The sequence below is a fragment of the Triturus cristatus genome, chromosome 8 (genome assembly GCF_964204655.1).
Source record: "Triturus cristatus chromosome 8, aTriCri1.1, whole genome shotgun sequence".
Lineage (NCBI taxonomy): Eukaryota > Metazoa > Chordata > Amphibia > Caudata > Salamandridae > Triturus > Triturus cristatus.
The window spans coordinates 1,542,272,246-1,542,284,854 of record NC_140591.1 but is presented as its reverse complement, the minus strand read 5'-3'; the positions used below and the strand labels follow the sequence as shown (position 1 = coordinate 1,542,284,854).

At 45.1% G+C, this 12,609-nt stretch overlaps 1 protein-coding gene across 3 annotated transcripts in view; it reads left to right on the top strand.

Moving 5' to 3' along the window:
- Positions 1–2,212: 2,212 nt before the first annotated feature.
- The window catches only part of LOC146806087 (folate receptor gamma-like), a 134,608-nt gene continuing 124,211 nt past the window's right edge, over positions 2,213–12,609 (top strand). Inside the window, exon 1 of one of the 3 annotated variants that reach the window (XM_085623411.1) lies at positions 2,213–2,446. Coding sequence is in view for 1 of the 3 variants with exons in the window: in XM_085623410.1 (XP_085479536.1) it covers positions 2,449–2,480 (32 nt within the window). In the remaining 2 variants the exon portion in view is untranslated. Of the gene's footprint in view, positions 2,666–12,609 lie in introns of all 3 variants that reach the window. The other 2 variants (XM_085623410.1, XM_085623412.1) reach the window with 2 other exon arrangements.

The following is a 12,609-nucleotide window of genomic DNA, read 5'->3' as shown; positions in this document are numbered from 1 at the left end:
AGCAGTTGATGTAGCCTTCTTGCCAGGTATAGGGCCCAGCAGGGCAGTCCTCCTTCAATCCTCTCTCAAGTCCAGATGTGATCTGAGGTGCTGACTGACAGGGGTGCCATATTTATGCCCAAAAAGTGCTCTCTGGGATGAAATGGTCGTTAGCCAATCGGCTACCAGGTTCCCTCCCGCATTATGACAACTTCCAGCTATGATCGGCATCTTAGCTATCCCAGAGTGCACTATTCTGCCCACTCCAAAGATGGATGGACTATTCGCTTGGTGTGGGAAGCTTGGTAGCCCACCCTAGAGGGGTAGCTACCTGTGGACTACACGCCCACGGAAAAACTCATTTGGCCACTGGTTTCTCCTCTCTTATCCTATTGCCAGCCTGTCTACCTGACCAAAGAGCAGCCCCTCTTGAGCATAGTTGCCATTTGGAGATCAAAGGCGGCTTCTCCTTTGAATCTCACCTTTTGGGCCAACCCCCTCTGTGGCTTCCTGCAAGTCGGAGTCATTCACACTCCTGCCCAGGAAGGCAGAAGGCTGCCTGGTGGCCTGCATCTGTGAATGGCCACCAGATTAACGGGGCAACGTTGCCTTTCCTTAAAAGTGACAATATATCCGACTTGGGTAGTTTTTGATGCCATGATTAATTTGATACCTTAAAGTACCAACTTGAGGAGTCCCATTCAGAACTTAGCAGGGCTGAGATGCCAACCTGCAACTCTGTACTTGCTAATGGAGCTACCAGCCTTTCCACAGTAAAAACAATAACTTGGGGTTTTTGCTGCTAGGACAATGTAAGATATATGTCCTACTTAATGATATGAAGCATCCTACCTTATAGGCCTTCCTTAAGTATGACGTATAGATGATGTCTTTAAGGGAGATTTGCGTTTTGTTGTGCGTTTTAAAGGCGAAGTCGAACTAACAGGTTTAATACTACTCTTCCAGTCTGCAGTGACAGACTGAGGACAATGTAGTGCTTTGTCACAGTCGAGGTGGCACAATCCGTGCTACAGCCCTGGGTGGACACTCTGCCTTACATGCCCTGGGTACCCTTGGTACAAATTACTAGGGACTTATAAGTAAGTTAACTTATGCCAATTGGGGGTAGCCAATTCAACCTATACTTTGTAGAGAGTTGGGACGCTGGCAAGGATGTCTGGTTAGCAGGCCTCAGTGCGCTCTCGGAGTTGAAAAACCAGCAGCATCAGTCCAAAACTTTGGGGGTGATATTGTAAAAAGAGGCATTTCCTTACAGTCCAGTTCTGTGTTTTTATTAGATTTCTGGGATTGTAGTCCTGATTTTATACTGAATAAATAAGACTACAAGTCCCAGAATTCTATGGACAAAAATATGCCTAACCTAACTAGCCACACATCTTGTGAATAAGCCCCTTAGTATTTGCGGCAGCAGTCCTTAACTGCGACTTGACGTCATGTCATTCCGCCACCCTTGGCCTGTACAGAAGTTTTAGTCAAAAGCAACGGGAGAGGATGTGGTCCGTCGGCTCCGCTGTCGCCTCTGATGCAGGAAACCAGGGTTCGAGCCTCGAGGTCACGTCCACATCCTGTGATTCTGGGCAAATCACATATTCTCCCCGTGCCTGAATGTGTAATGTAAATACGGTGCTATGTAAAGCGCTCCAATACCTTCGGGTCGAGTTCGCGCTATATAAATATGCAAAAATATAAAAGCAATCTGTCTCGAAATCTGCTGGAACTATGGGCTTAAATCTCCCAGCATTCCGAGCGAAGTCGATATAAAAGGCAGTGGTGGCCCGTGGCATGGGGCCCTGTTGGCAGCTATTGGTATTTTTTAGCTAATTAAAATCCCAGGTTCTAGCTGAATTCTGGTACTCAATGTTCATGTTTTTTATTTAAGTTTTTCAATATAGACAATAGCATATGCTGTGACCTGCATTTGGATTGCATGTGTAAACAGTTCAGGTAGTGTGGCGCGTTCTACAATTTTATGTTCTGCACTACAAGTCCCAGAATTCATCGGTAGAAACTGGACTGGATCAGATACTCGTCCAGGGAGTCGAGTGGCGATGCAGCTGTCAATCACCCCCCCCCCCCCCACCCCCCCGGAATGCGTCCACCAAGGTGACTGTCACAGCTGGAAGGCGCTGCGTGGCTGAAGGGGAGGGGATACACGAGGTAATAAGATGTGAAAGTGGCGGGGCCGGACCAGCTGACTACCTTTCCAAAGTTCACGGGGACCGGCTCTCTAGTTCCCTGTTCATGACCTTTGAGACCCAGAACTGCTTATTCCCGGGGAATCTTCGGCCTATCCGGGCTGCCCTGTCTTGATAAGGCCCGGAGGGCGGGGGTTTACACACAGACACCAGCTCTCTCTCTCCCCGGCAGCCGGGCCCTTCTCGCAGCCCTCTGGACTCCTCACCTTTTCACGGGCAGCACTGGTGTCCGGGGGCGATTTCACGCTCTGGTATGTTTGGCCCTTCTGGAACTGCGGCAGCACGGTGGGTTTAGTATTCACTGCACGCGTGGACGCGAATGACTGCGTTTTGTTATTGTAAGGGTAGGTTCCAGCAGGGTTTACGAGGCATTGACCCTGCCTGGTCGGACCTGATACGGGAACACAAAATGCTCTATATTCGCCACCTTAACTTTGCAAGCCAAAACACTAATCGACGTCATCCATTAGGTAATCCATGTCAGCGAAGCGGTCCTCATTTGTAATTCACCTGTTTTGCTTCATCGTGATACCCTAAGAATATTTCTTGTTTCCGGATGTGTTTTATAGCTTTTTATCTTCATTTAACACAGGGCTCTTGATTAGATGCCAGCTGTGAAACGAGTCACCTCAAGGTGTCTGGGGAGTTCAGGTTGTAGGGGGGTGTGTTCGACGGAGGGCTCTGAAGATGGAGAGGGTCTCATCTTGCATCTCAGTGTTCACACTACATGCTCATCCAATCGTTGGCCTCTCTGCAGAGCGATAGTCATGTGTGCGTAAATTGGATTCATCATTTTTTGTGGAAGTGAGTGAAAATACTGTCTGCAGATGAGGAGAGCGTCTGCCTGGTTGTGTGTCTACGAGTGTCTGCGTAGGTGTGTGTGTAAGAGAAAGCATAGTAAATGGGTTGGTGAAACAAGGAGCAACATGCAGAAGGTCAGCGAAAAGACCTGCTTGTTTCTTTTTTCTCCCACTTGTTCTCCAGGTTGCCCCCCTCCCCACCCGCTCTCTGGGTTGCTCTCCTACCCGTTCTCTGGGTTGATTCCTTTCCCGCCCGATCTCTGGGTTGCTCCCCACGCCAACCCCGTTCTCTGGGTTGCTATCCCCCCCCCTACCCGTTCTCTGGGTTGCTATCCCCCCCCCTACCCGTTCTCTGGGTTGCTATCCCCCCCCCTACCCGTTCTCTGGGTTGCTATCCCCCCCCTACCCGTTCTCTGGGTTGCTATCCCCCCCCCCCCTCTCCCCGTTCTCTGGGTTGCTATCCCCCCCCCCTCTCCCCGTTCTCTGGGTTGCTATTCCCCCCCCCCTCTCCCCGTTCTCTGGGTTGCTATTCCCCCCCCCCTCTCCCCGTTCTCTGGGTTGCTATCCCCCCCCCCCCTCTCCCCGTTCTCTGGGTTGCTATCCCCCCCCCCTCTCCCCGTTCTCTGGGTTGCTATCCCCCCCCCCCCTCTCCCCGTTCTCTGGGTTGCTATTCCCCCCCCCCCCTCTCCCCGTTCTCTGGGTTGCTATTCCCCCCCCCCCTCTCCCCGTTCTCTGGGTTGCTATCCCCCCCCCTCTCCCCGTTCTCTGGGTTGCTATTCCCCCCCCCCCCTCTCCCCGTTCTCTGGGTTGCTATCCCCCCCCCCTCTCCCCGTTCTCTGGGTTGCTATCCCCCCCCCCTCTCCCCGTTCTCTGGGTTGCTATCCCCCCCCCCTCTCCCCGTTCTCTGGGTTGCTATCCCCCCCCCCCCTCTCCCCGTTCTCTGGGTTGCTATCCCCCCCCCCCTCTCCCCGTTCTCTGGGTTGCTATCCCCCCCCCCCTCTCCCCGTTCTCTGGGTTGCTATCCCCCCCCCCCTCTCCCCGTTCTCTGGGTTGCTATCCTCCCCGTTCTCTGGGTTGCTATCCCCCCCCCCCTCCCCGTTCTCTGGGTTGCTATCCCCCCCCCCCCCTCCCCGTTCTCTGGGTTGCTATCCCCCCCCCCCCTCCCCGTTCTCTGGGTTGCTATCCCCCCCCCCCCTCCCCGTTCTCTGGGTTGCTATCCCCCCCCCCCCTCCCCGTTCTCTGGGTTGCTATCCCCCCCCCCTCCCCGTTCTCTGGGTTGCTATCCCCCCCCCCCCCTCCCCGTTCTCTGGGTTGCTATCCCCCCCCCCTCCCCGTTCTCTGGGTTGCTATCCCCCCCCCTCCCCGTTCTCTGGGTTGCTATCCCCCCCCCCCTCCCCGTTCTCTGGGTTGCTATCCCCCCCCCCTCCCGTTCTCTGGGTTGCTATTCCCCCCCCCCTCCCCGTTCTCTGGGTTGCTTCCCCCCCCCCCTCACCCAACAGTTCTCCAGGTTGCTTCCCCCCCCCCCCCTTTCTTTTGGTTGCTTCCCCCCCCCCCCCCCACCTTTCCTCTTGGTTGCTTTTCATTCCCCCCCACACCTTTCCTCTTGGTTGCTTCTTTCCCCTCCCATCCCAATGTCGGCGACAGTGTCCTAGAGCTCCCAATTTTCAACTCTGGATATATTTGGTTCGCACCTCCGACAGTCTGTTCTGCTCGCCTCTTCTCACTACAAGGTGATCGTTGCGCTCTGTCCTACTCTATCATGGTTGAGTACTGAGCATGTCTGCTACTCCTGCATGGAAAGGGCTTTAAACGTTTGTAGCTCCGCGACGCTGCCCATCTCCTTTATCCACACCTGGTACGATAGACGTTGCTGCCTCACCCACAATACTTCCAAGTCTAAAGCACATTTATTTGCAAACCGTTTCTCGCAGAAGCCTTGTACATACTAACAAGCTCCTGCATTGCATCAAAGGCATCAGATGTTTACCTAGATTGGACGTCATCGTAATAATTGGTAACATATTGGATTATAATTGCGTTTATATAGCACAGGCTTTGAAGTGCTATAGGACAGTTCTGTGGCAAGTCAGGCACTTTCCATCTCACTCCATTCCACTTAACTCGATACTTTTTCACTCCACTCAATTCCACTCCACGCACACATTTCCATACCATGCCACACAATTCCACTTCAAGCCGAACAATTCCATGCAATTCCACTTCATGCCACCCCCACGTAATTCTATGCCACTCCACCCCACACAGCTGCACACCGCTCCAGACAATTTCACCGCACATAATTCCACTCTACTCCATTCCACTAAACAGCACACAATTCCACTACACTGCACGCACCACATTTCCATGCCATGCCTCACAATTCCACTCCACACAATTCCACGCCACAGTTCTGCTCCACGCCACCCACTTCCACTCTATCCACACAATTCCACTCCACACAATGCTACGCTGCACCACTCAAGCCAGTAGATCTCACATAGGCGAGACCTATTGGCTTTACCATGCCAGTGCTTGTTTGAATTGCGGATTGAGTGGCACCTTGTCCCATATCTTGATGACCAAAAAAGTAAAGGAAGAGCCACCTCGCCTTTTATGTTGGGTTTTAGAAACAGCTGCCAACAGAGCATCTGCTCATCGATGAGCTTTTGAAGCCTGGTAATAGTTGACCATGTTGGACAAATATTGGAGTTAGATTAGTAATAAGGTCAATGAACCAATACTAGTGCTTTGAATAATATCCTTTTGCTGATTGGTAGTCAGTGTAAGGTCGATAAATGATGTGAGAGGAAGTTCGGCAGGGGATCTTCAACAATAGGCGTACTGCCGCATTCCGCACTAACTAGAAACGCCTGTTTAAGACTCCGGGCAGGCCCAGATACAGGCACTTCGTGTAGCCCATGCATGAGGTAAGAGCGTGGACCACAACTTTCCTAGCCTGGAGTGCAAGAGGAAGGGAAATGGCTTCAGGGAAGAGCTTGAAACAAGAGCCTGCTCCATGCAACACCTACTGCCTCAGGTACAGCTGGTGGTCCAATTGATCTCGCAAACTCCTCCCCACCATTGCCGGGAGCGGGTCGGAGGCAGTGGTGAAGACCAACAGGTCTCACACCGCGAGGCAGAGTAGGATCCAAATAGAAGAATCATCTCAGTCTTCTCCGAGTTGCACTGGAGATTGCGGACTCTCATCCAGTAGAGCACAGACTCAATCCAAGAATCCATAGAATCTTTGCTGGCCGAGGACCTGCTCTCAAAGGAGAGGACCAGTTGTGTGTCGTCCACATATGACTTGATTTTGACACAGAATGACTCCACCAGGGGGGCATAGAAGAGGCGTATAGATGTTAAACAGAGTAGGGTTTAAGGACGAGCCTTGATTATTAGCCTAGGTGGCATAGGTGATCCTGTTGAAAAGAATTTGTATGCAAGATCCTCTTTGGAGGACAGTAGGTACGACGCTTCAAGAACCACAAACCGCTCCTTTCACACCAAAGACTGAGAAACTGACTTTATAAGTGGCACTCGTCTAAGTTCATATCATCTGTCCTTTTTTAGGTCTGGCATTAGACAAGACCTTTTGATCTTAATAAAAAAAAAAAATGGCTTTAAGCCACCTCTTCATCCGTTGTTCTGTTGTGTCATTCGCATTTTGCTTCCACCCACCACAGTATGCAGCATTTGGCAATGGGTCGGCTTACTAAAGTCACTGATTAACTTCACTTTGAGCGACTGCATTTTGCTCTTTCACCAGTAGCGCATCCACACAAAAGGTAGCTCCCTTCAGTGCCAGTGGTTTTGCTTTTGCTGTGTGATTTCTTTAGTGTTGCCTGATGTGATGGCATGACACACTGGAAAAGAGCACCCATCGCGTTCCATCTTTATCAGTTCTTGTCTCCTGCCAATACTGTTGTAAATTCCTTTTCCAATGGACTTTGTTTATCTGACTACTGCTATTACACAGCATACCATATTGTGTTCTTGAACTCGGTATTACCAATAGTTCTTTAATAAACTTTGCCCATGAAGAAAAACACATTTTATTGTGCTCAATTTGCAGCACACCAGTAATACTTTTATTTAAACATAGGTGTGGTGAAATTTTGTGTTTTTATTATCCAATACTGTGAACCCTAATTTCTTATTTCTTTGCTTCTTTCTATCTTTCTTTTCTTTCCTTCTTTTTCTTAACCTCTTTATTTCCTTTTTGCCATCTTTTTTCTTTCCTTCTTTCTTTTTGTACAGCCTTTCATTTTGTTTCCTTCTTTCCTCATTCGTTTTGCCCTCTTTTCTTCCATTCTTTCTAGTTCTTTTTGCCTTTCTTTCTTTATCCCTTATTTGCTTCTTTTGCTATTTCCTTATTTCGTTCCTTTTTTTCTTTCTATCATTCTCTTCTTCATTTCTTACTTTCTTTTCATGCTGCCTTCTTAGCTTTCTTCATTTCTTATTATGTTTCAATTTGCCTTCTGTAATTTTCTTATTTCCTCCTTTTATTTTTTCTTTCCTACTTTCATAATTCTTTTTTTGCATCCTTTTTACTGTCCTACATTCCTTCTTTCTTCCCTTTTCTACATTTCTTTTTTGCCCATCTATTTTTGCCTTCCTTCCCTCCTTTAATTTGTTGCCTGCCTTTCTTCCCATCTTTCTTGCATTTTTCTTTCTTTCCTTCTTTCTCAAAGGCAAGATACTGACGGACAAATTGACTTTTTAGGTCTGTTTTTTACAAGACATTTTGATGTTTAGGAAAGTATGTAAAAACACTTTCTTAAAAGCAGGATCTGAGGTTGTGGTAAGACGAGAGGAAAGGATTCAGCTTTGAGGTTCAGGCATCATTTACTTTGCATCTCATCTCCTTGCAAGGCAAAATAGCTCATCTGGTAAGAAAGGAAGGTAATGGGGATAGGAATTTTATAGCTACTAACCGATCAAATTGGCGGATATTCAACTTTACTGTTTATACTGCCCTGGTTGTAAGGGCCGTTTTGGGTAGATGGGCAGAGGGATATGGATAGTTGACAGAGGTGGAAACATTTGGAGATGTCTCTGATCTTGTATGTGAAATGCTTTCAATGCTAAGCAGAAGGCTTGAAATCCCGGTTTTGCTTGTAAGGAGCCACTGCAGAGGCACCAGAGAAGGTCTGACAGTCTTTTTAGATCGACTTGGTCTGTACTGAGCTGAGATCTGGCTATTTAAATGGTTTCTTGATGGAAGGCTGGGGGTAATGCTGTTAACTTTGTATTGAGACATTACAACAATGCGGGCCACGGTATCTGTATGACTCAGAAAAAGTGGAAAGACAATGTTAATAATGATGCACAGATGAGACGGTGCACATTTTGCTAAAATATTCAGTTAGCGTTTCAATATTACGTTTGCATTATAGGTGAAACTTAGGTTATGCACACTGTTGTACGGGGGCCTATAGATGTGGGCAGTGAAGTGGACATAATTTCACAGGATTCATGTACGAAACCTCTTTGGTAGGATAGGAATGAGAGGAACCTTTATCTGTGCTTTAGCTGAGCTTCACAACTTACTAACTGAAAAGGCCCAAATCCGAGAACTCTTAAGGTATCCTTGTCTTGTGTGTGTGTATAGTCGCACGGGACATACTCAGAACTTCCTCTTCGTGCAATGCTGTATTGTGTAAGTACTTAAGATCAATACACACAAGACCATGACATGTTTGTAACGAGACGAAGCAGTGAAATCTTGAAACTATAGCTTTGAAATATTACTAAAAGAACAATGGAGAAAACCAAATAAAATCCAGTATAGCTATGTTAAGTTAACTTTGATGGGATCGTCCCCTTCTATACAAGTGTGAGAACTAAAGGAAATCCATGGGGAAATAATTGAAATGTAGCAACACTTTTTTTTTTTAAATGTAGTAAGGCCAGAAAGTAAAGGTTGGTTGAATTGCACAGATTCGGTCAGCCTGGTATTGAGCGGTTGGCCTGACGGAAAAAGGTACCTTTACACATTTGTCGTAGAGTGTAATCCTCTTTATTGGCATTTGTGATGTTGATTCATCTGACACGTTCTTCAGAAAGCTAGGTGGAATCCACAGGGTGAATCTTTGTTTAGAAGAAAAGATCATAAGAGGTGAGTGTAACTTCAGCAGACTACGTATACTCTGGGACAATTTCATTGGCTGATCTTTCTGATTATCCTTTTATGGCCTCTTTAACGTCTGCAGTGGTGGATGGTTCCATTGCTTTAGATTGTCAATGCACCAGCTCTATCCTCTACTTGCTACTAACAGACCCCCTTTTATCATGACACAACCTATACTCCGCCTCCATTACACCATCCACCAACACCCGCTTCCTTTTTTTACCAATTAAACACAACCATAAAATCCTTACATGCCACTCCACTGCTTCTTGCATTACCTATTCCAGTGATCAAATCTAACACAAACATTTATAATTGTTGCCCATCCCCTCTTACACACATACTCTTCTCCAAAACACACCACCACCCTGTACTATTCAAATACCACTCACCAGCAGTACTGCTCATACAAATCTTTCACAGAAAACCACAACAATATCTACTCACTACTCCCACAATAATAAAACCAGTAAATCTCAATACATTATATTCCTTCCACATATATTCCCTTACTATGTAGTCATTTATCTGTTTATTTTAGTCCTAGTGCTCAATAAAAATAAAATACTCTCTCAAAAGCTTTACTCTGTCCTACCATCACCCTACACAGAAAAATGAACAAAAGAAATTCCTGCCTGGTGAATAATTACAATTCTAATAACAAGATCATACGTTAAAGGGCACAAAATGTCGCAAAGTAGCCCACCACACCACTTGGAAAAACAATCCCTTACAATGATTACTATAACAAAAAAAACTTTTCTTACAAAATGCTTTTTTTTAAATTGATTTATTTATTTTTCTATATAAATATAGCATAACTTTAGGCAATTATACAAAACAATGTAGGGCATACACTGGAAAAAAACCGGAAAAGTAATAATATAGTACAAATGATAAGCGCCTACATTCACAAAAAGCCAGGAAGCATCCCTCAGGATAGATACCTCATACAAACTCGCATGTGTTCTAGTTAGGCAGACACAGACACATCCAAACTTCACTCATTCAGACAAAAAACATTCTTAAATAAGAAAAACAAACCTCTACCTTACTTATTTACCATCACCCTATTCCTCTATCAATTTATCCTATATCTTTACTCTCTCTCTCATCCTAAACCCTTTCTACTACTATGAGCTTCAAAATAACCCTTTTTAGACTCCTCCTTCCTGGCTCACCCCAAACATCAGTTTACTATGCTCTCCCAAACAATCCTACTAAATTCTTCCTCATTTTATTTCTCCTTTGACTCATCCCAAACATTATTTGTCTACTCTAATTCTTTCTCCCTAATTCCTTTCTACAGGCTCTTCCCTCATCCATATCTCATTTACTTATCACAGACCTTAACTTACTACTATGCTCTCCCAAATAACACTTTGGCTTTCTGTCCTACTCAATTCCTTCCATTTATCTATTCAATGGAACTAACAGAGTTGCATGTCCTTCATTCAAATTAACCCATACCTCCCTATACTAATACTATACTCATATTTCCCTATCCTAATCCACCACTAATCCTTTTGGGTTCCTGAGTAGCGTGCTACTCGCCGAAAGGCGCTTTGACACCTCGTCAGGGGTAGTAAGTGCTAAATAAGTACCAGTACAATAGGCATAAAGAGCCATCCACACTTCCTGCCCTCAATACTCTAAAAATGCAATGATCCTTTTGAGAGCCTGGCCCCCTACTCCAATCGGCCTAAAAAAGTGGAGAAGTATGTGGTAGGAGACTGTATCAAATGCCGCTGAGAGAGCAAGTAAGATCAATGCAGCGTTTTTCCTCTGATCTAGCAACAGTTTAATAGCCTCTTCCAGTAATGCAGATTCCGTATTGTGACGCGGTCTGAAACCTTGTATGCAACTAATCAGCTAGAGGAGCACAGTACGCTGGAGTATAAAATTCCGACCTCATAGAGTTCTAGGATGCTCAAGCTCTTACATCCTTTATAGACACTTGTCTTATACGTGAGACTTATTCAGGGCTGTCAAAAAACATACACCAGACAAAACTTTAGAACTTTAACCAGACAAACCACAATTGACATATACAAATACATATTAAAAGACAAGTTACTGTTTTTTTACATAGTAAACAAACTAATTTAATTCTTAGGCAATTGTTCGTATCCACATTTTAGACTAGAAGGACAGACACATACACACAATAAAAACATTTGATTACACACAAACATTGTACAAAAGTAAACCTATCCAAGAGCACAGACAACAAATTCATATAATACATTGTTTCAATAGACCATGTATCTTAACACCCATTTATACAAACATTTTATTCATAGATATGTGTGTACATATGTGTGTGTATACACAGCAGTGTTCTCAAATATAATATCTTGAATTCATCCTTTAGATCATGAAAATTCTAGTACTGTATTCTGTCTTAGGGTATGGGTTCATTCCTGCCCCCCATATGTTATTATGCTGTCTCCACTTGAGTATTTGTCTCGGACAATATAGTCCTAATAATACGCCGCATATTGAAAAAGAACAAGCCAAACCACCATGTATTGCTTCACCATAGTTGCACCATACTCCAAAGTGAGATTTCCTAACTTACAAGGGCTTACCAACATTCCAAGCTGAGGTATTCCAAGCTCACAAGACAAAGTAGGCATCCGTTTCTTCACAAATTGGCTAGTTCAGATACTGTATACTGAAAATGACATGAGAAAAAGGGCCTTAAATACTATCCCAATCTGTAGTGATCAAACACAATCCGTGAAGTATTTACCGACCACCAAGATAGTCCTTACCTCGCATGTTCTCACTATGATTTCATTTTATATTAAATCTGGCTTAGTCATCAATTCACTTTGCATACTCTTTTTAGATCTCCCCTCACACTGCAGGCAAAACAGGGGAACATTATTATTGTACCTCTAAGCGGCATGATCATAGAATCTCTTCAAACGAGAGAAGATATCGTGTATTTAACGCCCTATGCTCACCTTTCATTTTGTATCCATAAAAAATCAATCCTTATGTTGCACGTGTTAATTTGTCAGGCCTTAAGTTTACATGGCCCCTTACCGCGCAATTATGTGCTAAAGAAGGCATACAATGCCCCCTGAAAGAGATTAAAGCCACCATTACTGTTGGCCCAGCAGAAACCGATATTTGTGCCCCGATAGTTTGTCAAATGCCATTTTCTAATATAATGCAAAGCGTGAGAGATATCGCTAAAGTAAAAAAGTTAGTTTTTACAAGATTGCATATGCCCCAAGCACCGTGTGTACATAAGAAGCATGTCCTGTTCCAAACTTTTAAAATGCATCTAATAGCGTAGAAGCGTGCCAAGAATTGAGATTTTGAAAGATCAAATCACAAAGTATCAGAATATGATTAGGGATAAGAAAATGTGAAGGATGACCGAGACTACAACAACGGCAGGTTTTATACGTTTGCTAAAAGATTCGATCAAGTTGTTATCCAGCAAAAACAAGTCCAGAGGGACAAT